General features: G+C 41.9%; 1 protein-coding gene across 1 annotated transcript; it reads right to left on the bottom strand.

Annotated features, from left to right (window-relative positions):
* Positions 1-2,961: 2,961 nt before the first annotated feature.
* On the bottom strand, positions 2,962-23,537 carry cpeb1a (cytoplasmic polyadenylation element binding protein 1a). The gene is made up of 12 exons (XM_039017981.1): positions 23,523-23,537; positions 22,850-23,024; positions 21,278-21,484; positions 9,793-9,995; positions 5,578-5,863; positions 5,061-5,174; positions 4,824-4,916; positions 4,300-4,448; positions 3,815-4,013; positions 3,459-3,553; positions 3,254-3,334; positions 2,962-3,072 (listed from the first exon to the last, which is right to left on the bottom strand). Exons 1-12 carry the CDS (start codon positions 23,535-23,537, stop codon positions 2,962-2,964), a joined length of 1,728 nt encoding a protein of 575 aa, XP_038873909.1.
* Between the last annotated feature and the right edge of the window lie 655 nt (positions 23,538-24,192).

Here is a 24,192-nt window from a genome sequence, read left to right as displayed (position 1 = left end):
ATCGGTCTACTTTAGAAACATATTTCCAGGCCACTATAGTGTAAATTTGACGAAACAATCATTAGCCCCGATCAGAAAGACTTGGCATTAATCAGAGATCCTAAAAGATTACTAGAGGGGTTATGTCATAAACCTCAGTTACATATTGGGAAAAAATGGCAGCCATCTTGGACAGGGAGAAATCCAAAACCAGTCTAATTGGAATGAATGGCAGTAGAGGCATAGGTGATGCATTTCCTCCTTTTTAATTATGTAGGATAATTTAAAAAAAGACACGTGATGTATCAGACATTGTGTAATGGAATATTGTCATATATAGTTTATGGGTTTTATACAAATAGCCTCATATGTTTGACCATGTCTCAGAATGTCTCAGATTCTGTTTTCTTGTAAAGCTGCAAGTGCGATTATATGATATCAGTTCGTGTTGCATTTACAATTTGTCTAAATCCTATCAACTGATTTGAGCCAGTGTATGGCTGTGGATTGACTTCATTGTTTGAATGGAATGTTAGCATATTGGCAGTTTATTAGAACAATTCTAAAATTGGCTAGCTAGCTAGCACACATACAGTGCAGATAAATTCTTCACATTCATTGTTTCAGACAATATCTGATCACAAACCAACATGGCTGACTTTTGGATTATCACAAGGGTGGATGCCATTCTAGTATTGTAATTTCTAATTCTATGGCATTAACCATCATTCAGACAATATGCTGCAGCAGCTGTAGAAAGTTGATAACAATGAGACTTAGAGACAGGTGCAATCCATGTATACTAACATTTTGTAAAACTGGAGGGAACTTGGTTTATGCAAGATAGTCAAACAGGACATACAGTTGAGGCCAAAAATATTGGCCACAAAACAGGCACTCTACATGGTGATGATTTGTAGAGAGAAACTAGCTAGTTTAGCATAAGTATTGACACCTGACTTCAACTAATCCCCATTTCCCAGGGTAGCGTACCCATTCATACACACAGAGTACCAGTCAAAAGCTTGGACACAACTAATTCAGGGTTTTTCTTTATTTTGACTATTTCCTACATTGTAGACATCAAAACTATCAAACACATATGGAATCATGAAGTAACCAACAAAAAAAGGGTTTAACAATTCAAAATATATTTTAGATTCTTCAAAGTAGCCACCCTTTGCCTTGACAGCTTTGCATGCGCTCAACCAGCTTCAGGTAGTCACCTGGAGTGCATTTCAATTAACAGGTGTGCCTTGTTAAAAGTTAATTTGTGGAATTTCATTCCTTCCTTTGTTTAAGGTCTACTTGACCAAGGAGATTGATGGAATGTTGCATCAAATGACTTCGCCTCCATCACCTGACCTCAACCCAATTGAGATGGGTTGGGATGAGTTGGACCGCAGAGCGAACTCCTTCAAGACTGTTGGAAAAGCATTCCAGTTGAAGCTGATTGAGAGAATGCCAAGCGTGTGCAAAGCGTGGCTACTTTGAAGAATCTAAAATATATTTTGATTTGTTTACTACATGATTCCGTATGTGTTATTTCATAGCTTTGATGTCTTCACTATTATTCTACAATGTATAAAATAGCACAAATAAAGAAAAACCCTTGAATGAGTAGGTGTATCCAAACTTTTGATTGGTACTGTATATAAACACACACTAAGATCATGTGTACATTTGTGAATTTACTCTCATATTCCCTTGAAGCCAACACTCAATGCGGGTTTTTTAGCAAATAAACAAGGAACCAATGATAATGCTTCAACACCTTTATTGTGCAATCAGAACACCCTCCACACCTGTAGGCAACTTTAGCAATATTAGCAAACCAATGAGGTAGACTTTCAAACCCTAAAAAGCAGCACAAGAAACTTGATAAAAGAAAAAGAGGGATGACAATAGGTCTTTGGAACAGAGCCTCCGATGACAACAAAAGGGGTGGGAGAAGGGTATGGGGAGGTAAGCCATGTTTGGTCGCATCATACTAGCAAAGTTAGTTCTACATTCAACAGGAACCAAGCGGCTAAGAAAAACACTTCCAATGGCATCTGTCCTGCTGAAAAAAAGATAACAGGTGATTAAAAAAACAAGTCAAACCTTTCAAGTGCAAATTAAAAAGTACAACACTAAGTTGATTAAAACTATGTACAGTCGAGATCAAGGTTTGTTCCAGTGTTATTTCCATATTATCTGATCATTAGTTGAAAGCCTGTTGGTTTGACTGGTCAGCATCTGGCAATGGATGGCTAAAAACGCTGGAGCACCGACACAGCTAGGCAGAGCAAAGGCTTCAACCACTTCCTATTTCTAAAAAATGAAATGTACAAACCGACAGCCCCAGGCAATTACTTTGAAGGGGCAAAAACTAAAAATCGGGCAAAAAAAATTAAAAAGCAGTCAAGTAGACATTATATTAAGTTACCATGTTAGGACTTAAAACCATGAGTAAAAATGTGTAAAATACCTGCGTAAAAATATCAAGGTACGCTACTGGACAACTGATTCCCAAACTCCTCACCCCCCCCCCAACAAAAACATCTACCTCTGAGGAATTTTAGTAGGTGTGGTGGGATGGTCAAAATCACAAAACAAAAAAAAACAAGGCATAGTCTGGCATCTGCAATGAAGGACAATGGGACCTGAAATATATAAAGTGAAGGATCAACAACAAAATAAACTCAAAATCTAGGGAGAGGAACATCTATGGATGCCTTTTAATGTCCTGCCCTGAATTGTAATAGTAGTTGTCTCAATGACTCCAACACTTTACTGTGCATAAGTGCCATTAGTGAAAACAAGTAAACGGCAAAAAGAGAGCGCAGTGCAGTAGTGAATATTCCTAGTGGTTCTTCCCCTGGGCCCTGTTGAGGGGGACAACAAGCTCTGGGGCTCCTGTGGTTAACCTATCCCTCATCCTGGCTCCAGCTCCTGTGGGGGATCTCTGGAGCCCCCTGGAGTGTTGCCATGGCAGGCAGCTTAGCTACAGTCCAAGCGCTTCTGGTTCCTCATGAGAGGCCTGTGGCTGCGGAGCACGTCCATGGAGTGCTGCCAGTGCCAGCAAGAGCGGCAGAAGTACTTGTAGCAGGCCTGTAGAGAAAACAAGTCACTCAGTCAGTCACCACTTCAGACTGGAGCACTCGCATTTATTTCACTAATAACAAGACCTGAAATGCAGCATCCCCAAACTGTTTAGTATTAAGTAATAACCCATCAATAAAATTAGTGCTGGACATTATCCTCTACCCTCCATTGTATGGTGTGTTCTCACCAGGTCTCTGCAGAAGAAGGGCCCTGGTTGTCGGTTACACACTTGGCACGTGGAGTCCTCCAAGTAGGGGTCGATCTGAACCTGAGTAGACAAATCAATGCATTGATCCAGCCCTGTAAAGAGGTTGAGTACTGGGTAAGGCTAGAGAGCTTAGGTTGCCTCAATCCATCTCTCAATGGAGATGCCCAATGGAAGCTCTCCTTACCTTTTTGGTGAACTTTGGAGTCTTGATCTCCACAAAGGCGGCGCTCACAGCCTTCAGGTAGCTCCTCTGGTTGTTGAAGGTCACACGTCCCGACCCTGCCGTTAAGGACACATGCTTAAACATCCCCTTCGTCAAAGTCACAACTACCTCAGTCAGACTGTCAGCTGTTAACAGATTCATTTTCCCTTGTATTATAAAGGCACTATTCCCTTTTTAAATATCATGCTACTTGTTATCCCTGAGAAAAAACAGCTCACGTGGTCCAGTAGACAATGATGGAGCTTGGGAGGGTAAAGAGTAGTGTCAGGAGACAAGGCTAACCAATCCCAGAGTGCGTTGGTCCACACTACACCTACCTATAGGGTACTTGTGTTTGTCCGTGTCGATGCCAGAGTACATGACCCCTCCGAAGAGGTTGTTCATGATGAAGGCCAGGGCCTCTGCGTTGAGCATGCCATGCAGCGCTCCTACAAACACAGTCTTACTGGGGACCAGCCGCTGGGACGGGCAGCGCACAAAGTTACTGTCAACCAGCACCCAAGGGATTACCTGCACCTGAGGACATGCGGGGAAGGGGAAGATTTAAAAAAATGTAATAGAGGGTTTCAATTTGAATACTGCAACCAATTATGAAGGCTCCATCCAAAGTCAGTCACACATGGAAATGAGTCTATCCCTGATGGGGCCAAAGACTGAATTAGTGAGAGCAATATAGCAGAAGGGCCAACCTCATTGCCTTCACCCATCTAATTCCTACAGGTCAGACAGCAGGTAGGCTAGGTGCTACAAGAACGTCCCATGGACAGAAATGGAACCAGGCGTTTGAAAGGGCACTACTCACGTCCTTGCAGCGCATCCTTCGGCTAGACATCTTGTAGTAATACTCCCTATAGTCATCCTTGTGGAGCAGGTCCTGGGTGCAAGCCTGCAGCAGCCCATGGACAGACCGCTCACTCTCAAACACCAGATACACATAGCCTGCAGAGACCAGTGTCAGTTCAAAAACACACGCACGGAGTATATCATTCCCTGCCTGACGTAGGCTAGACATACCACAGCGTGTCAGTGTTATTCTACATTCTTCAATATCTATATCCCTGTAGCATTGTATCCCTGTTGTATATCCTTACCGCCTACACGCAAAAAAACACACAAAAAAAAAGGTACATAACATTTGCACATTTCCCTGAAATACAATTCAGGTTGACTATGGATTTTAGGTTATTTTATTCCACCGAAGAATAAACAAAAATAGAAGGCACCACTTACTGTTAAACACCAGAAGTGAATACATGCCAATGTACGTGTCAACCTCTGTGCTCTGGGAGAACAATGAGTAAAATAAAATTCCTACCACATCAGCATTACCTTTGGGTGGGCAGCGTGGGTGCCTCCCATCCTTACCCGGCCACTCCACACTCAGAGGTCCGTACATGCTGAACGTGCCGACCAGGCTGGCTGTGGAGGGAGGGGAGAGAAGAAGTTTGTCTGCTAAATTACTGTGACTCTTATCCATCAAACCTGGGTTATGTTCAGTAGCGCACAACGTTTTGAAACGGAAACAAAATTAGCATTCTTATTGGGTTATTTGGCTCTTCTCACCTTCAGTCACATCCCATGGCACACCGCCCAGGAACACTTTACATGAGTACACTTGGTTCTTGTAGTTCCTGGGAGGCAGCTGGCCACTCCATGTGAAGGTGGCATCGTTCACAGCTGGAAGAAAAAGTAAGAAAGATGATAGCACAGAACTGTAGCATGTAGAAGAATATAGTGTAAAATGCAACTAAATTACTAGACTCCTGAAATTGTCAACCATTTACATTAATTGGGCAATCAAGTTGAGTGAGAGGGGGGAACCAGCAAGAACGTGGCCGTGGAGAACTGGGGTGTATTCATTACTTCTTGCAACAAAAACATTTACTGTTTAAGACCAAAACGGAAGCAAACAGAGCAAACGGAAAGAGGGGCCTACATGAATCTGTCCAATAGACATTGGAAAATGTTTTCCGTTTGGAGTAAACAGTGTTGCAAAACATTTTGTAAAAGACAAATCATTTTGCAATCGAATCAAACTAACGAATACACCCAATGTTGTTTCCTGTGGTAGCTACAGTACCTGCAGCCTGTCTGTGCAGGCGAGCCTCCCTCTCGATGTTGAAGGGCTTTTGGGGATCCTCCAGCAAGTCCCAGCTGGGCCACACTGAGGCCTGGGGAAAGCGCTTGGCCAGGGGCACCCCACAGCGGCCCTGGCCCGGTAGGGTGGGGGGCTCAGGGCTGAGAGCGGAGTTGTCGTCGTGGAGGGCCAGGCGAGAACAGCCAACGGCTGTGCCTAGAATGTGGGGGTCCCTCTGTTGTACCCCCGGCATCATGAAGGGCAGGGGCGGAGAGATCCGCAGAGAAGACTGCAGAGAGGGAACACACACACTTAACTACAGCCAGAACTGTGCACAGAACTCTAGTGTCAGTTCCAAATCAATACCTACCAGTGTTGTGTTCGAGACCGATTCAAGATCGGGAGGGGGACAAGGGGTCCGAGAGAGTCAAGACCAGAAAAATGCCAGTCCAATTCAAGACCATTGTAATTTTGTAAAACCACCACCATAAGAGTTCAAAATATCCAGTATTTCTGTGTTCATATTTCAGAACATTTGGATTCTTTAGACATTCAGAATAGTGAAAAAATACATGCGGAGGGAAAAATAGAGCCACGTTACAAATTATTACTAGCCCAAACACTGTGGGAAAATAATGGGCCTGCTAACGATTTATAAAATAATGTAATTCTTTTTAAATATTTCCGATTTATTCTCTTTAGTTTTTGTTGGAAAGGAAAGGGTTAACACGGAAGAGAAAATATATATAAATCCTGATTGTTTCTTTGCTGGTCTCTAGCTAGCCAAGTCAGCTATTGGCTAGGCCATCTGAAGCAAGATAAAGGCATCTGCCATTCAACTGTAGTAGGGCAACATTTTGTGGAGTGACAGTGGAATCAACCAATAACTATTTTTTATTAACTAGTCAAGTCAGTTAAGAACAAATTCTTATTTACAATGACGGCCTACCCCGGACGACGCTGGGCCAATTGTGCACTGCCCTATGGGACCTCCAATCGCGGCCGGATGTGATACAGCCTGGATTCGAACCAAGGACTGTAGTGGCGCCTCTTGCACTGAGATGCAGTGCTACACCGCTGCGCCACTCGGGGAACTTAATAGGTGGGACCGTTTTTATAAAAACGTATGGAAACTTCTGCCTTCTTGAAGGCCAACACGTCACCGCGCAATAGCGAGCAGTAGTTTTCTCCATCTCGCTAGCTAGCTTTTGTCGTCGGCTAGTTTGCAGTGGCTGCAGCAGGTGTTATCAAAGAGGATGTTGTTGCTAATTTGTTCTTTTGCTAGGTAAGTTTCAAATGATCATCATCAGGTGAATGGAACTGTGTTTATTGCAGAGCGCTTGCTGTTTGCCATCGCTGAAAATAACGTGAGAAACATTGCTGCATTTAAAGTTTTACTGACAGCATTTTAGCGTCATTAAATCTTATTAAAATCTGTTCATATACACCCCCAGGAAGTATGACACTTAAACATTTTCTGACAAGCGACCACTTAGGTGGCCATTTTCACGTTTACATTAATGTTTAGAATGTGTATACTATGGCATTTGTGAAAATTCTATAGCAATATAGTGTGTGAAAGTGGCTGTGCATTTGGACAATTAATAGACACTGCAGTAAATAAAACATGTCTTGTCCAGGACCGGAGTCTACACAGACCTGACCTTGCAACAGCGCAAATTTAGATAATTCGAACGCATTCGCTAAAAGCCACAAAATACACCTGCATGGATATCTGTAAACACCACGTGAGTCCTCTAACATTTGGGAACTTTACAGTCCTATTGATCAAACAACCATGAAAGGTAGGCTCTCTCCCTCAGTTATGCACATCAACTAATGCTAGCCAGAGCAAGATGAGATCAAATTTAACAACGGAACATTAGATAAACCCTCTCAAAACTTTGCAGCTAGTTGGCCGTCAAAATTGCACTGATAAACGATGGGGAATTGTAGCCTCCTCATCCTTCTGCAGCCTCCTCATCCTTCTGCAGCTTGCCTGCCAATGCATGCTTATCCCAACCTAGCACCCAAGCTAACTGGCTAAAGTTGGCTAGCTAGCTACTTCCAGACAAATGAGAGAACACCTCACTGACCATTTTACACGCCTTAGCAGAGCTGGTTACATGTTATCTAGAGCATTCTTGACCATCACGCTCCCCATCCAACCTGACAGAGCTTGAGAGGATCTCCAGAGAAGAATGGGAGAAACTCCCCAAATACAAGTGTGCCAAGCTTGTAGCATCATATCCAAGAAGACTTGAGGCTTTAATTGCTGCCAAAGATGCTTCAATAAAGTATGGAGTAAAGGGTCTGAATACTTACATCCAGGTGATTTAAGTTTATTTTTAATACATTTGCAAAAATGTAAAAAGGGGTATTGTGTGTAGATTGATGAGAAAAGCAAAACAATTTTATCCATTTTAGAAAAAGGCTGCAACATTAAATGTTGAAAAAGTCAAGGGGTCTGAATACTTTCCGAATGCACTGTAAATTGAAACGTCTTTCCTTTCCTACCGATGTCATTCTTCTGTGAGCTGCTCCTTGCCAAAACAAGTTGAAAGCTGCACAATCTTGCTGCCTGCAGATGATATTCCACTGAAACTAGGCTATGTGTGCGGCGCGCATGTGAATATATTTCATGCGCTTTGCGATTATGTAGGCTACTTTGAGCATGATTTCTCTATTGTACTACATAATTGATCGTATACCTCCACTACACTACCTTGATACATATCAGTAGGGATTAAGTAGTGAGTATACACAATGCCCACTGAAAAAAAAAGATGGGTATAATGTTTATACCCGCGTATACCCTCCTCTACACCACTGGCACTTTGTGAGTGCGCTGGTATTACGTTTGCTGTCCTTTCAGAATCGCAATGTTTTCAAGAAAGGAGTCTATACATCCATCCTGGTATGGCAACAGCTTGGCCTCCGACCGCAAGGCACTACAGAGGATAGTGCGCACGGCCCAGTACATCCCTGGGGCCACGCTTCCTGACATCCAGGATCTATATACTAGGCGGTGTCAGGGGAAGGCCCCAAAACATTGTCAAAGACTCCAGTCACCCAAGTCATAGATTGTTCTCTCTGCTACCGGAGCTCCAAGTCTAGGACCAAAAGGCTCCTTAACAGCTTCTACCCCCAAGCCATAAGACTGCTGAACAATTAAATCAGATGGCCACCCAGACTATTTACATTGACCCCCCCCCCTTTTTGTTTTTACACTGCTGCTATCACTTATCTATGCAGTCACTTTACCCCTACCTACATGTACAAAATAACTTGACTTACTGTACCCCTGCACCGGTACACCCTGTATATAGCCAAGTTATTTTTTATTGTGTTACTTTTTAATTTGACTATTTTTACTTCAGTTTATTTAGTAAATATTTTCTTAACTCTTTCTTGAACTGCATTGTTGGTTAAGGGCTTGTAAGTAAGCATGTCACAATACCTGATGTATTCTGAGCATGTGAAAAGTCAAATTTGATATACATTTTGTCTGACAAAGCGGTTATGCGCTGACAGAATGGAAGCAGATCATTTGTTTTTTTTGTGTTTTTTAAAAACTCCGCTGGTCTAGGCTGTCTGAGACGGAGTCAAGACCGAATACATATGTATCCGACAAGACCGAGCCAATGTGTGATCTCGAGACTGGTTTTGAGTACTACAACACTGATACCTACCCAACCTTTACTCTGACATACATTTTTCACAATTAGTTTGTTGTTGATGGATCCAGTTTAAGTTTAAGTGCATACCAGGAATATTTCCAGCTGCCTCAGGCTAGCCATAACTGATTATAGTGGAATCAAATGGGGCAAACCGCTATTTCACTATAAAAAGCACAAAATGGCCTACATCATCTTGAATATAGCTGAGGAGTGATCAGATTAAACAGGGCCCCTTAACTTACTGTTGAGTTTGAATAGTAGACATCAGCAGTGCTCCTCGTCATTCACTAACAGACCTTAGCTCAATTATTAGCCTTTAAACGGCAACATTTTATCTCCACCCCATGCCAAAATGTGTTGAATTGCAGGAAATTAGCTTTTGATTTGGTTGGTGGGGTGTCTCAAAAGGTCCCAAGGTGGTGGGGCCCCCAACCTAAACTTGCTTAGAACCCCTAAAAGGCTAGGGCCGGGCCTGAATCTGGGCCTATGAAACTGCGCCATAAAGACGTCTATTCTAGGGTCTTCAATCAAAACTCACCAGCAGCTCAGAGAGGTGGTCCGATCCGGAGCTAAAACCACTGGTTTCAGAGTCGGCCGGGCTGTTGCAGCGCGAGTCCAGGAAGGCGCGCCCCTCCACGCGGGGATTCCCACCATGACTCAGCCCAGGGAACATCGCCAGCAGATCTGTGGTGCCCAGAGGTTCCAGAGGCTGGCCCAATGGGCTACCCAGCATGCCTAGCACTATAAATACAAAGAATACTCATGTGCTCATCATACTGCAACTTGAGTGGGACGTAACTGAAGGAAACCTCAACAAATTCACAGAGCCAGTGAAGACAGCATTTTGTTTCCTCTAGGTCAGCGTTTCTTAATTCTGGTCCTTGTGCAAAGAGGTACACATTTTAGCCCCAGCACTACAAAGCGGATTCAAATAATTAACTCAAGCTTTGAATCAGGTGTGTAGTGCTAAGGCAAAAAACAAAAATGTGCACCCCTTTGGATTCCTGCAACCAAGATTAAGAAATGCTGCTCTGGGTGATTTCAAGTTATAAACCTTGGAACACATTAAAGTGAAGTACACAACCTTAATGTATGGGTTTTAATGGTAAAAGGATAAAGCAGAGGAGTATTCAGATGAACAGCCCTGGGCACAGTTTCCCAAAAGCGTCAACGCTAAGTTCATCGTTAGAACTTGCATAAGAGCGTCATTAAATCGGAGCGGTTTCCCAAAAACATTGTTAACGTTGCAATTGAAAAGCGCTCGTAATCTAACACCTGCCTAAGACCACTCATAGAAGACCTAAGTATGTCATTAGATACTTTTTGCCCTCCCGTCACTTTATACACAGATCTCCATTTAACAGAATCACACGCTTTATCCATATCTCTGTGACCGTGATAACTTCAGAACAAAGTTGATAAGTTGCCAATGTCTTTGCAATTGATACAAACAAGCAACGTATAAAACAATGCTTCAAATGAAAACAAATCATATTTAAATACATTTCATGTTCAAGCAATTGAGTTCTTTTGCTACTCTCCAATTTGTCTCGATACATTTCATGTGTAGCCTAACAGTGTGACAAATCTGTAATTTAGTGTATTTTCATTTTATAAGCATTAGATTAAGCCACCTCAATATTTGCAGGCATAGGTGGTAATATTCCTAGGAGCTGATCAGTCGTCAGTATTGTGAAATTATAATGTTAATGTAAGATGATTGGAGAAAGTACAGCGCTCCCCTTTTGATCCTATAGTATCGACATGCTCCAACGACACACTTAGCATCTCTGCATGGTGTTTTGGGAAACTCATGTTACATCTTCGGCCGTTGTAGAAAAGATGCATTGTTAAAACACTCCTAAGCCCCATCGCTATTAGGAAACTGGGCCCTCGGCATTCAAATGTGATTACATTCAGTGGCCTCACTGCCCTGGACGAGGGTGCCACTGCCAGGCCAAACAAAACCGTGTCAGCAGCGAGTGTGCCATGCCAGAGAAAACTGATTAGTCATAGCAAAGAATTAAGAGACGTGACGAGGCAGAACCAGGGCTGGCCCCTTCTGGAAGAGTGTTTACCCTTGTGCACAGAAATAGGTCTGATGAATCATCCTTGGAAGTAGGAGCTCATTGCTGCCACTTGCATCAGAGGCCATCCTAATTCAGAGAGCACATTATAGCTCAAAAATCATACCAGCACACCCCAAAAGGGGATTAGGGGGTTCTATTAGAACATTTGAAAGAATTAATCACAGCAAGGTTTATCACAGCAAAGGGTTCTATTAGGGCTGTGGTGGTCACTAAATTTTGTCAGCCAGTAACTGTCAAGCAAATAACTGTCGATCTCACACGAAATGTGTTTATGTTAATTAACGGCAATTGCCATAAACACATTTCGCATCTCCCGGCTTCCACACAAGCCACTGATGCAGATCTTTGGAACATCTACATTTTTAAAAGTCTATAAGTCCATGTAATATAGGCTACACCTTCACAATAAATACATTATTTTTGACAGTGTGAGAGCAAAATTGAAAGATTGTTATACTTTTATTGCATCAAATGGTTGTTTTATGCAACAGAATAGAGAGTTCCTATTGTGTCTGTGTGAACTGAAAGTGGGCCTCTGGTAGATAACACTGACAGGAGATTTACAATGTCTTTGGGGATACCGCATTCCAGAGCATGAGTTAATGTTTCTGTTCTATATGGTACCAGAGAGACATGGCTCCAGTATGGAGTTGGGGGGCGAGACACTGGTCTCTACACAATGAAAACTTTACAGCAGATACTGTCTGCTGTGAATTATAAGTATCTTTCATATAAATCTTAACCTCGTGACCCCTATTGTGTTTTATGTAGACTGGAAGATGGACTTTGCTATAAAATGCTGTGGCTCAAACCAGCTTGTTGAGTTGGCAGTGATCACCTCCAGGGGTGGTTACCGACCAGCTCCATTACTGCAGTAATTAAATAACGTTTGATTTTTAGATTTCTTCAAAACAACCTCTCCTTTTGATTACAATATTTACACCACAACAGGCCTAAAGAAACATGATATGAAGAAAATGTAGTCTATTTCAGAAGAACAGAAAAGCATACTTTTTAAAAGTTATCCTTATGTTAGGTACTGATCTGGCTATGCCATATGGCTGTGGGCTACACTAGTTCATTTAGCAGACAAGATTTGCATATAATTCTGTGGCATTATTTTATAGTATGAAGATCAAATTTAATAGAAATAATATTTCCTCCAAACAATTTGAGGTAGTGCGCACATGCAGCTATTCTATGTTGAGAGGTTAACAAAGAAATAGGTACTCCTATATACTTAATTTAGAGTTATGTAACTTTAGTTGTGATACAAATGGTGGGCTACATGTTTAGATTTTTAATACATTGTAAGGCTGCATGATGCAACTAATGATGATTTGAAAAAAGTTGCTTGAAAGGCATGAGCTCTACTTTGTTTTTTATGCAGGCTGTAGACACTCGTCGTCTCTCATTCACAATTTGAGAAGCACTTGATAATGCCTTGAATTTCCCAGCGGCATCCCCTTTGTGTGGCCATAATGTAACCTAAAAAAATCCATTCCTTTTGCATCCCTTCTCCCCGAGTGCTGCCTGCTCCGAAGCACCTCTCACTCACGCGGCTGATCGGATCTTTCTCACAGGCTACAAGTGAAGACAGACACATCGGGACGCAACTGCTTGCGTCCTTATCCAACTCCGAGGTGCATATTGAAGATATTTGAAGAACTGTCCACATTTACTTTGTCAGCCAACAAGATGAGTAAACCTAACGAACAGCAAAGGCACTAGCCTATGTCAATCTACTACCATAGTACAAAGTTGACCCATTCTATTCTGTGCCAGAAAGAAATAATCCTACGTCTGGCACAGTTGTGGGATGCGATAGATCCAAAATTAATACAAGCACTAGCATAAAAAAAAAACGAGGCTGACATGTGACTGATTTCTTCACATTACATGAGCAGCAATGCGCACACGGCAGTAGGCTATAAGCACGAATGGTCCATTAGCTGGAAAACACCATTATGACCACAAATGCGATTATGCGTGTAATGCTTTTATTATAAAAGGTGAATTTTTATGGTGAAAATGATCTTCCACAAACTTGAAACTAACACGCTGCGTGACCCAGTTAGGCTCTACACCTGTTTTAAAGCGGATTAATGTGGTTAATTTTAAGAAGTTATTCGGCCACTTTAGTTGTGATACAAGCCTTACAAGCCTCTGGGCAAGGCTACATGTGTGCAACTGTGATTAGAAATTTGTTTAAAAAGGCATTGTTTGCCTTAAGCTGGGCATCATTCCCAAGTGCTAATATATAATTCACAAGTGATACAGTAGGCTAATATTGTCACCCATCAGACTAATCTTGATTTAACCTTTACATATACTAACATGTGTGAAATTCATTTTGATTTAGAATGGACCATTATCATGCACGGTCTCAAAATAGGGACAGGGGGGGAAAATGATGATGTTGGCTTCGTGACTGGTTGAGCACCGCCGGTACACACTACCAAGTGCGCCATTTTTCAGATGTAGCCCTACCGGAGATACACAGTAATAGCGTCACTGCTATTAGCTTCACGGCATACTATGGAACGCCGTTTGGGTCTTTGCGTGTCAAAAAAGACACGTCAAATAACACTATTTGACACGTTAAAAAAGCTTTTAATTTACCACGTCAAATAACAGTTATATTAAAGAATGTTGTGTGTTCTGAATTTGCACGTGCAAGCCAAGCACCACCACCACTATCAGTAGCACTGTCAAAGTCTGCAAACAAGCGAACACCGGCCACGAACGATGTGCTTACAATAGCGCGTTGGTAATAAAGAATAATTCGTTCGACTGCAACTTCTGGGGTAGCTAGCTAGCTTTAGCTTGGTACCTAGCTAGCACCAATACAACCAGCCTGAAGACCATGACCAGTAGAAACTGCAGTCATTTTCATTATTCTTAGCAATGATTTAGGAATCCCTGCGAGTAAGTATTAGCTAGGTAGCAACTTGTTCGCCTATTGAAAATAAATAGCTAGCCAGCTACTTAACCCTGTTGCCCAAAGCCAATGTTATAAGCAGCCGGCTAGCTTCATCTGGCTAGTGAAGCTCGAGTGGACCGGGTTTTGTTGTGAAGCCAGCCACAATAAGGATTAGGCACAATAGTGGAATTTGCAGTTTGCCTTCAAAATAAAAAGTACCTCTTTGAAAGTGATGCAGAAGGTTACAAATTGGTGGAATCATACCATATTTAGACTAGATAATGTTAAACAAGGTTGGAATGTGAAGCAATGAAATGGGGTATCAGTCTACTCGGTGGTACCCAAAGAACACAACTGTTAAAGAGTTTACGCAAATATTAGCGTTGTGTCTCTTATCGCAGGACTGTGGAATCACCTACCCAGTCAGCCTATTGTGTGTATTGACATTCATATTGCACTGTACAGCTTTACCTAAGGCTTGGGGATCAATGAAATAAGGTATCAGTCTACTCAATGCCCAAGATATTTTTTCCCCAACGTCCTCCTCAGAGTTCAGACTCCAAAATATCCACGCAGTATTGTTTTTCCTCAGGAATAGTGTTCAGTACACATAGGTTGACAATAAATGTGGCTCAATTCAGTTGTTGTTTCAGAGTCCCGCAATAAGAGCTACGACACTAATGTTCTCTGGGTGTCACTGAGTAGACTGATACCCCATGTAATTGATCCACAATCCATAGGCTGTACAGTGAAATAAGTAAGCCCCCAATGCAATTCTAAAGTATAATACATCCAGTGTGATTTGATTAAATAATTTGTTAATTTGACACTTGTTGATTTTATGTAACATGCCAACCTCGTTTAGCATGATCTATTCAATTATGGCATAATTCTACTATTTGTATTAATTTGCATCACTGTCAATGTCATATTTATATTTTGAAGGCTAACCTCAAAGCCCGTGGCTAATCCTTATTGTGGCGAGCTTTACATAGATGGGTCCGACCACCATTAATCAAATAAAATAACTGTCTTATAAACTAGGGTTATTTTAGATGACACCTAGCTATGTAGTTATACTATAGCTACTGAAACATGTCGTTTTGCTATGTTTTAGGGGAAGAACATTGTTTGCATCCATAAACTATTATTATTATTTTTTTTAAATGACCAGCACTGTAGGTGTGCGAGACAACTTTACCAGCATCATAGCATACGTATCGATGAACCGTTGTGACATATGAAATACAAGTGAGTGTAACCAATATGTAATAACTCCGTAAAAAAAATGTATGAACACGTTAAATTATTATGTGACATGAGGTCATATTCAGGTCCTGATTGGTCAACAAACTTATTTGACGTGCATCTTTGACACGCAAAGACCCAAACGGCATTCCATAGAAATCCTGGTTGAGAATGAAACGACTGAACAAATGAACAACAAAACAGCACAGCAAGTAAGTGAAAGAAATAGGTTTTGATTATGTTTCACTGGTAATGGGGACTAGAGGTCGACCGATTATGATTTTTCAACGCCGATACCGATTATTGGAGGACCAAAAAAGCCGATACCAATTTAAAAAATGTATTTGTAATAAAGACAATTACAACAATACTGAATGAACACTTATTTTAACTTAATATAATACATCAATAAAAATCTATTTAGCCTCAAATAAATATTGAAACATGTTCAATTTGTTTAAATAATGCAAAAACAAAGTGTTGGAGAAGAAAGTAAAAGTGCAATATGTGCCATGTAAAAAAGCTAACGTTTAAGTTCCTTGCTCAGAACATATGAAAGCTGGTGGTTCCTTTTAACAGGAGTCTTCAATATTCCCAGTTAAGAAGTTTTAGGTTGTAGTTATTATAGGAATTATATGACTATTTCTCTCTATACGATTTGTATTTCATATACCTTTGACTATTGGATGTTCTTATAGGCACTTTAGTATTGCCAGTGTAACAGTATAGCTTCCGTCCCTCTCCTCGCCTCTACCTGGGCTCGAACCAGGAACACATCGACAACAGCCACCCTCGAAGCGGCGTTACCCATCGCTCCACAAAAGCCGCGGCCCTTGCAGTGCAAGGGGAACAACCACTCCAAGTCTCAGAGCGAGTGACGTTTGAAACGCTATTAGCGCGCACCCCGCTAACTAGCTAGCCATTTCACATCGGTTACACCAGCCTAATCTCGGGAGTTGATAGGCTTGAAGTCATAAACAGCTCAATGCTTGAAGCACAGCGACGAGCTGCTGGCAAAACACACGAAAGTGCTGTTTCAATGAATGCTTACGAGCGTGCTGGTGCCTACCATCGGTCAGTCAGGCTGTTATATCAAATCATAGACTTAATTATAACATAATAACACACAGAAATACGAGAAATACTTAGGTCATTAATATGGTCGAATCCAGAAACTATCATCTCGAAAACAAGACGTTTATTCTTTCAGTGAAATACGGAACCGTTCCGTATTCTAAGTCTAAATATTCCTGTTACATTGCACAACCTTCAATGTTATGTCATAATTACATAAAATTCTGGCAAATTAGGCAGCCCAAACTGTTGCATCTACACTGACTCTGCGTGCAATGAACGCAAGAGAAGTGACAATTTCACCTGGTTAATATTGCCTGCTAACCTGAATTTCTTTTAGCAAAATATGCAGGTTTAAAAATATATACTTTTGTGTATTGATTTTAAGAAAGGCATTGACGTTTATGGTTAGGTACAGTCGTGCAACGATTGTGCTTTTTTCGCAAATGCGCTTTTGTTAAATCATCCCCCGTTTGGCAAAGTTGGCTGTCTTTGTTAGGAAGAAATAGTCTTCAGAGTTCGCAACGAGCCAGGTTAGCAGGCAATAACTAAATATGCAGGTTTAAAAATATATACTTGTGTATTAATTTTAAGAAAGTCATTGATGTTTATGGTTAGGTACACATTGGAGCAAGACAGTCCTTTCTCACGAATACGCACCGCATCGATTATATACAACGCAGGACACGCTAGATAAACTAGTAATATCATCAACCATGTGTAGTTAACAAGTGATTATGATTGATTGATTTTTATAAGATAAGTTTAATGCTAGCTAGCAACTTACCTTGGCTTCTTACTGCATTCGCGTAACAGGCAGTCTCCTCGTGGAGTGCAATGTAATCAGGTGGTTAGAGCATTGGACTAGTTAACTGTAAGGTTGCAAGATTGAATCCCCGAGCTGACAAGGTAAAAAAACTGTCGTTCTGCCCATGAACAAGGCAGTTAACCCACCGTTCCTAGGCCGTCATTGAAAATAAGAATGTGTTCTTAACTGACTTGCCTAGTTAAATAAAGGATAAATAAAAGGTGTAAAAATAATAATAATACAATGAAAAATCGGTGTAAAAAAATACAGATTTCCGATTGTTATGAAAACTTGAAATCGGCCCTAATTAAAATCGGCCATTCCGATGAATCGGTCGACCTCTAATGGGGACATACGTAAATGTGTAACCTTAAACTAGGAAAATCAGTTAAGAACAAATGTATTTACAATGAAGGCCTACCCCGGACGACCCTGGACCAACTTTGCGCCGCCCTATGGGACTCCCAATCACGGCTAGATTTGATATAGCCTGGATTTGAACCAGGGACTGTAGTGACGCCTCTTGCACTGATATGCAGTGCCTTAGACCGCTGCGTCCATGTGTGTGTGTTAACTATTTAACTGTACTAGAATGCTTAAAAGGCCGCTCAAATATCGGTTATTGGCTCCAGGATGCTGGCCTTCTAGGCAGCGTTGCAAAGAAAAAGCCATATCTCAGACTGGCCAATAAAAAGAAAAGATTAAGATGGGCAAAAGAACAGACACTGGACAGAGGAACTCTGCCTAGAATGCCAGCATCCCGGAGTTGCCTCTTCACTGTTGACGTTGAGACTGGTGTTTTGCAGGTACTATTTAATGAAGCTGCCAGTTGAGGACTTGTGAGGAGTCGGTTTCTCAAACTAGACTACTGTACTTGTCCTCTTGCTTAGTTGTACACCGGGGCCTCCCACTCTTTCTATTCTGGTTAGAGACTGTTTGCGCTGTTCTGTGAAGGGAGTAGTACACAGCGTTGTACGAGATCTTCAGTTTCTCGCATGGAATAGCCTTCATTTCTCAGAACAAGAATAGACTGATGAGTTTCAGAAGAAAGTGCTTGTTTCTGTCCATTTTGAGCCTGTAATCGAAATGCTGATTCTCCAGATGCTCAACTAATCTAAAGGCGGCCAGTTTTATTGCTTCTTTAAATCAGAAAAACAGTTCAGCTGTGCTAACAATTGCAAAAGGGTTTTCTAATGATCAAATAGGTTTATTTGAACAGTGACAAACAGAATAACAAAAAAATCTAGAAAAACACATGTCAAAAATTTTATAAATTGATTTGCATTTTAATGAGGGAATTAAGTATTTGACCCCCTCTCAATCAGAAAGATTTCTGGCTCCCAGGTGTCTTTTATACAGGTAACTAGCTGAGATTAGGAGCACGCTCTTAAAGGGAGTGCTCCTAATCTCAGCTTGTTACCTGTATAAAAGATACCTGTCCACAGAAGCAATCAATCAGATTCCAAACTCTCCACCATGGCCAAGACCAAAGAGCTCTCCAAGGATGTCAGGGACAAGATTGTAGACCTACACAAGGCTAGAATTGGCTACAAGACCATCGCCAAGCAGCTTGGTGAGAAGGTAACAGTTAGTGCGATTATTCACAAATGGAAGAAACACAAAAAAACTGTCAATCTCCCTCGGCCTGGGGCTCCATGCAAGATCTCACCTCGTGGAGTTGCAATGATCATGAGAACGGTGAGGAATCAGCCTAGAACTACACGGGAGGATCTTGTCAATGATCTCAAGGCAGCTGGGACCATAGTCACCAAGAAAACAATTGGTAACACACTACGCCGTGAAGGACTGAAATCCTGCAGCGCCCGCAAGGTCCCCCTGCTCAAGAAAGCACATATACATGCCCGTCTGAAGTTTGCCAATGAACATCTGAATGATTCAGAGGACAACTGGGTTAAAGTGTTGTGGTCAGATGAGACCAAAATGGAGCTCTTTGGCATCAACTCAACTCGCCGTGTTTGGAGGCGGAGGAATGCTGCCTATGACCCCAAGAACACCATCCCCACCGTCAAACATGGAGGTGGAAACATTATGCTTTGGGGGTGTTTTTCTGCTAAGGGGACAGGACAACTTCACCGCATCAAAGGGACGATGGACGGGGCCATGTACCGTCAAATCTTGGGTGAGAACCTCCTTCCCTCAGCCAGAGCATTGAAAATGGGTCGTGGATGGGTATTCCAGCATGACAATTACCCAAAACACACAGCCAAGGCAACAAAGGAATGGCTCAAGAAGAAGCACATTAAGGTCCTGGAGTGGCCTAGCCAGTCTCCAGACCTTATTCCCATAGAAAATCTGTGGAGGGAGCTGAAGGTTCGAGTTGCCAAACGTCAGCCTCGAAACCTTAATGACTTGGAAAATATCTGAAAAGAGGAGTGGGACAAAATCCCTCCTGAGATGTGGGGAAACCTGGTGGCCAACTACAAGAAACGTCTGACCTCTGATTGCCAACAAGGGTTTTGCCACCAAGTACTAAGTCATGTTTTGCAGAGGGGTCAAATACTTATTTCCCTCATTAAATTGCAAATCAATTTATAACATTTTTGACATGCATTTTTCTGGATTTTTTTGTTGTTATTCCGTCTCTCACTGTTCAAATAAACCTACCGTTAAAATTATAGACTGATCATTTCTTTGTCAGTGTGCAAACGTACAAAATCAGCAGGGGATTAAATACGTTTTCCCTCACTGTACATATATTTTTTTAAATCAGGCGTTTCCAGCTCCAATAGTAATTTACAACATTAACAATGTCTACACTGTATTTCTGATCAATTTGATGTTATTTTAATGATTTATTTTGTTTAAATTTTTTTTACGTGCTTTTCTTTCAAAAACAAGGACATTTCTAAGTGACCCCAAACTTTTGAACGGTAGTGTACATGCTCGTAGTTCGTCTATTTTATAATCCAATGATTGTACGTTGGCTAATAGGACCGATGGTAAAGGCAAACCCACTCGCCGTCGGATCCTTACAAGGCACCCAGACCTACATTCCCGATATCTCCCTCTCTTTCTCCTGCGAATGACAGGGATGAGGGACTTGCGGGTGTCTGGAGTAAATCCTTCGGGCCCGACGAGTTAAAGAAAAAATCTTCTTCCAGTACGAGGTGAGTAATCGCTGTCCTGATATCTAGAAGCTCTTTTCGGTCATAGGAGACAGTGGCAGAAACATTATGTGCAAAATAAGTTACAAATAACGCAAAACAAGACAATAGCACAATTGGTTAGGGGACTGTAAAACGGCAGCCATCTCCTCCGGCACCATTATCCTATCCTATAAGCAATGTACTTCATATTAGGAAAGTTGAGAAATAAATAGAGTAGGCCTAGCCTACATAAAGCTGATGGAATTGTCTTTTTAAGAGGCCATCACTTTGTTTTCTCACGCAATAGCATAGCCTATAGAAATGTTACGCAACATGAGCTCATGGGCTCTCATGAAGTGTTTGATTAGATTTTCGATTACAATTGCATTGATGTCAGAGTGATTATAGGGACAATAGAGTGCTGAGTACCAGGAAGTTAGCAAGTTTGGTAAGCTACTAATAATCATAATCATCATCAGCATAAGAGATTGGAGAAGCCTAATTACCGTGACCCAACGGTCACATGGAATTTTACGGTCTTCATGACCGTGATACGGCCCCCGCAACAGCCCTAAGTCATATTCCTTCCCGGTGACCCCAAAACCAGTTTCTAACGAAAAGCAAAAATCATGATTCTTCCATTTATCCAAAACAGACTACTCCCACCTCAACTACATTTCATAAAGGTTTTTTAATTTCTTAAAGAAGAAACCCATTTTTCCCCCCTTATGAAGGTTTTGTAGGTATGTGTATAATATGGCACTGGTACTCACTGGAGGGCGAGTTGGTGTGCGACGGAGGCTCCATGGCAGCGGAGGGCTGCTCCCAGCAGGCTAGGCTGAGCGACTGCAGCCCCAGGCCCAGCTGAGTGAGGTCAGACAGGCCACCACCACGGAGCGTAGAGCCCTGGGCTCTGGAGGGGCAAGGAACCTTGCTGCCTATAGGGCTACCCATCGGAGCAAAATCACCATCTAGTAAGTCTGGAGAGAAGGAGAGAGAGATAGAGTGAGTATAAATGAGGCAGAGAAGGAGTACAAAGAGAGAGAACCAGACAAACCAAGTTGGGAGAAACTGAGTAAGGGAAGGCGTGAATCAGACAAAATAACAGAGAGCAGGTATAAAGGGAGGGTATAGTGAGAAAACATTCACAGCAGGCAACACCAAGAGAAATGCACAACCTCTGGAAAATCAATTCTACATAGTCTAGTACCTAACTACCTCCCACCTCATCCACCACACCCCTACCATCATCTCAGCCTTACCTACTGTACCCGGGCAAGTGCCCAGAGGCTGCCATGCCTCTGTCGGCATCACCACCCAGCTAAGCATGTGACCTGGACTCGGCTGCCCTCACACACTTCTGACGCTGCCATTCGGTGGTGTGAGAGATGGGTTGAATAAAGCTCTCACTCAGCACATGGATCCAACCAGGCAGCACCCGTGGCTGGGTGGCTCAGGAAGCAATGTGCTCTACTCGGTATCTCTCGGTAGAACGTGTGTGAGTGTGGGGCTCAGCAGTGCTCCCCAGAATCTCTCGGCCGACTATGTATGTGTGCGTGCGCGTATGGCCGACTCTCCTGTAGCTCTCGCGAGTGTCCAACCGCCGCTGCGCACTGATCAGACAGGCTGAGAGCTGCTTTCTCTTGCCTGCCTGAGCATGTGTTCTAAAACACTGACTGGATTCACACAACAGCGATCTGAGGAGAACAGCAGTCTGAGAAGTTGGACCCCCTCCAGATTCGCCTCCAGACCCCCTCCCCATACGCCTCAGTCTGGTCTGACTCAGCAAATTGGACCGGTAGGGAGGCAGACAGATTCAACACTACTATTCATTCAACACTACAAAAAAAAGCCTAGAAGCTTATTCAGAAGAGTATAAATTTACTGCTCAGATAAAGATATATATTTTGAGATGCATAATTCTCAGCCTTGTAGAACAGGGCATTATGTCAGTTCAATACATTACAATTCTATCTGCAATGTTACAAATCTTGCATCTTGCTGACTAAGCCCTTTACCATTTGGCAAAACTAACAAGACGTCCCTGTAAGGAGATGGAAGTCAAGTTCTGCCTCGGTATTGGCAGGAACTAGTACCTGGATCGGTTACAAGAGCAGCATGAATCAGCTTCAATGCTTTCCCAATCTCATTGACAAAAAGGGAATCAGCTGACTGCCATTGTGGTCCCAAACTGCTATAGAATGAGTTCTGCAGGAGTTATGAGAAACAATGCTGAGAACTCAGCATATTTATCAGAATAAAACTGAAAAGTGATGCCTCATAGCTGTTCAATTCTAGACTAGACCCAATTTTACAAAACATTTCTTAAATGGCTTTGGAATTACCTGACAGGTGATGGACACGCTCCCCCTTGTGGTTTGTGGGTGTAGTGCACACCCCAGTGAGGTCCAGAGAGTTGCCCAACATATTGTTAATTCGGCGGAAGATATCACCATTGCTGCATGTAGGCAGGGTTTGAGAGCCTGTATGCCAGTGGTCATGGAGCCTCAGGTCTTCTTTCTGTTTGCAGTATGAATGTAGAACATGCAATGTACAACAAACAGACAATACTGCACATACATCAAATTTAGGCTTATTCCCCAATAAAGTAGGTTTATTCCCCGTGTAGTCTAGATAGGAAACGTTAAAATAATAGGCCTAGTCTTTACAACTTGGCCTTGTTGGCTATTATTTCTCCGGTTGTCACTACGTTTGAGGTAAACTTATTATCAGTCAAGTGATGGCAAAAACACGATTAAATTTGCACTAGACATAAAAGGCAACCATAAATACATTTACATCGTTCAACAGTTAGAGCTGGACTGGTGATTATTTATGAATAGAAAATGTTAAATTGAAATAACATATTGAAAATGTCTATAGCTAACGTTAGCAGTTGCACCGTGGACAAACGCTAAAGATGCTAAAGGTTCATTTTACAAAGGACATAGTCGTTGAACGACTGCGAAATGTATTTTATAGACAGCGCTCGACTATTCACACAAAAAGTCTACTTACCAGAGAAAAGGCCATATTATTGGACAGGAAACCGCGGGGATGTGTCAAATATCTGTCTGTCTGCCTCGAAACACTATTTGAAGACTACTTTCAAGACTCAGGTGTCATGATTAGGAAAATGTGCGTCAACTTATCTGTTAACGGCATGCGGGGTAATTCATTTGAAATGGCTGAAGCTGCACCACTGAAGTAGAGATGCACAGACCTACAAATCAAATTTTAACTAATTAAAATGGGGTACATCATGTCGTAGTTTCAGTACTATAACTTCAGTATTTCATTGCCTCCAGTTAACCTCTGAAAACGGATTTTGAGACACCTATTGAACTATTTAAAGTTCAGCACGCGGAGCGAAATCACACTGTCTGCTCATGGGCCCTAGGGTCAGTTGCTTCCAGACATGACGTCATATCATATCTAAATTGGATACATTGTACTTTACAAACAGGAAATAGCTGAATTTGATGACAAGTCGATAACAAATATCTACATCAAAGTGTATCAAGTTAGGTTTTCCATCTCTTCGGTCCACATACAAAAAGGCTATAGACATTGACACATTTCATCCGTTTTATTTCATTATTTTCATTTGAATAATAAATAAAGCTTAAACACCACATTATTTCATAACCACACAGAAGATATGGTAGACCATAATCATGACATCAGA

This window comes from Salvelinus namaycush, chromosome 21 (assembly GCF_016432855.1).
Source record: "Salvelinus namaycush isolate Seneca chromosome 21, SaNama_1.0, whole genome shotgun sequence".
Lineage (NCBI taxonomy): Eukaryota > Metazoa > Chordata > Actinopteri > Salmoniformes > Salmonidae > Salvelinus > Salvelinus namaycush.
This window is presented reverse-complemented; position numbering and strand designations above follow the sequence as displayed.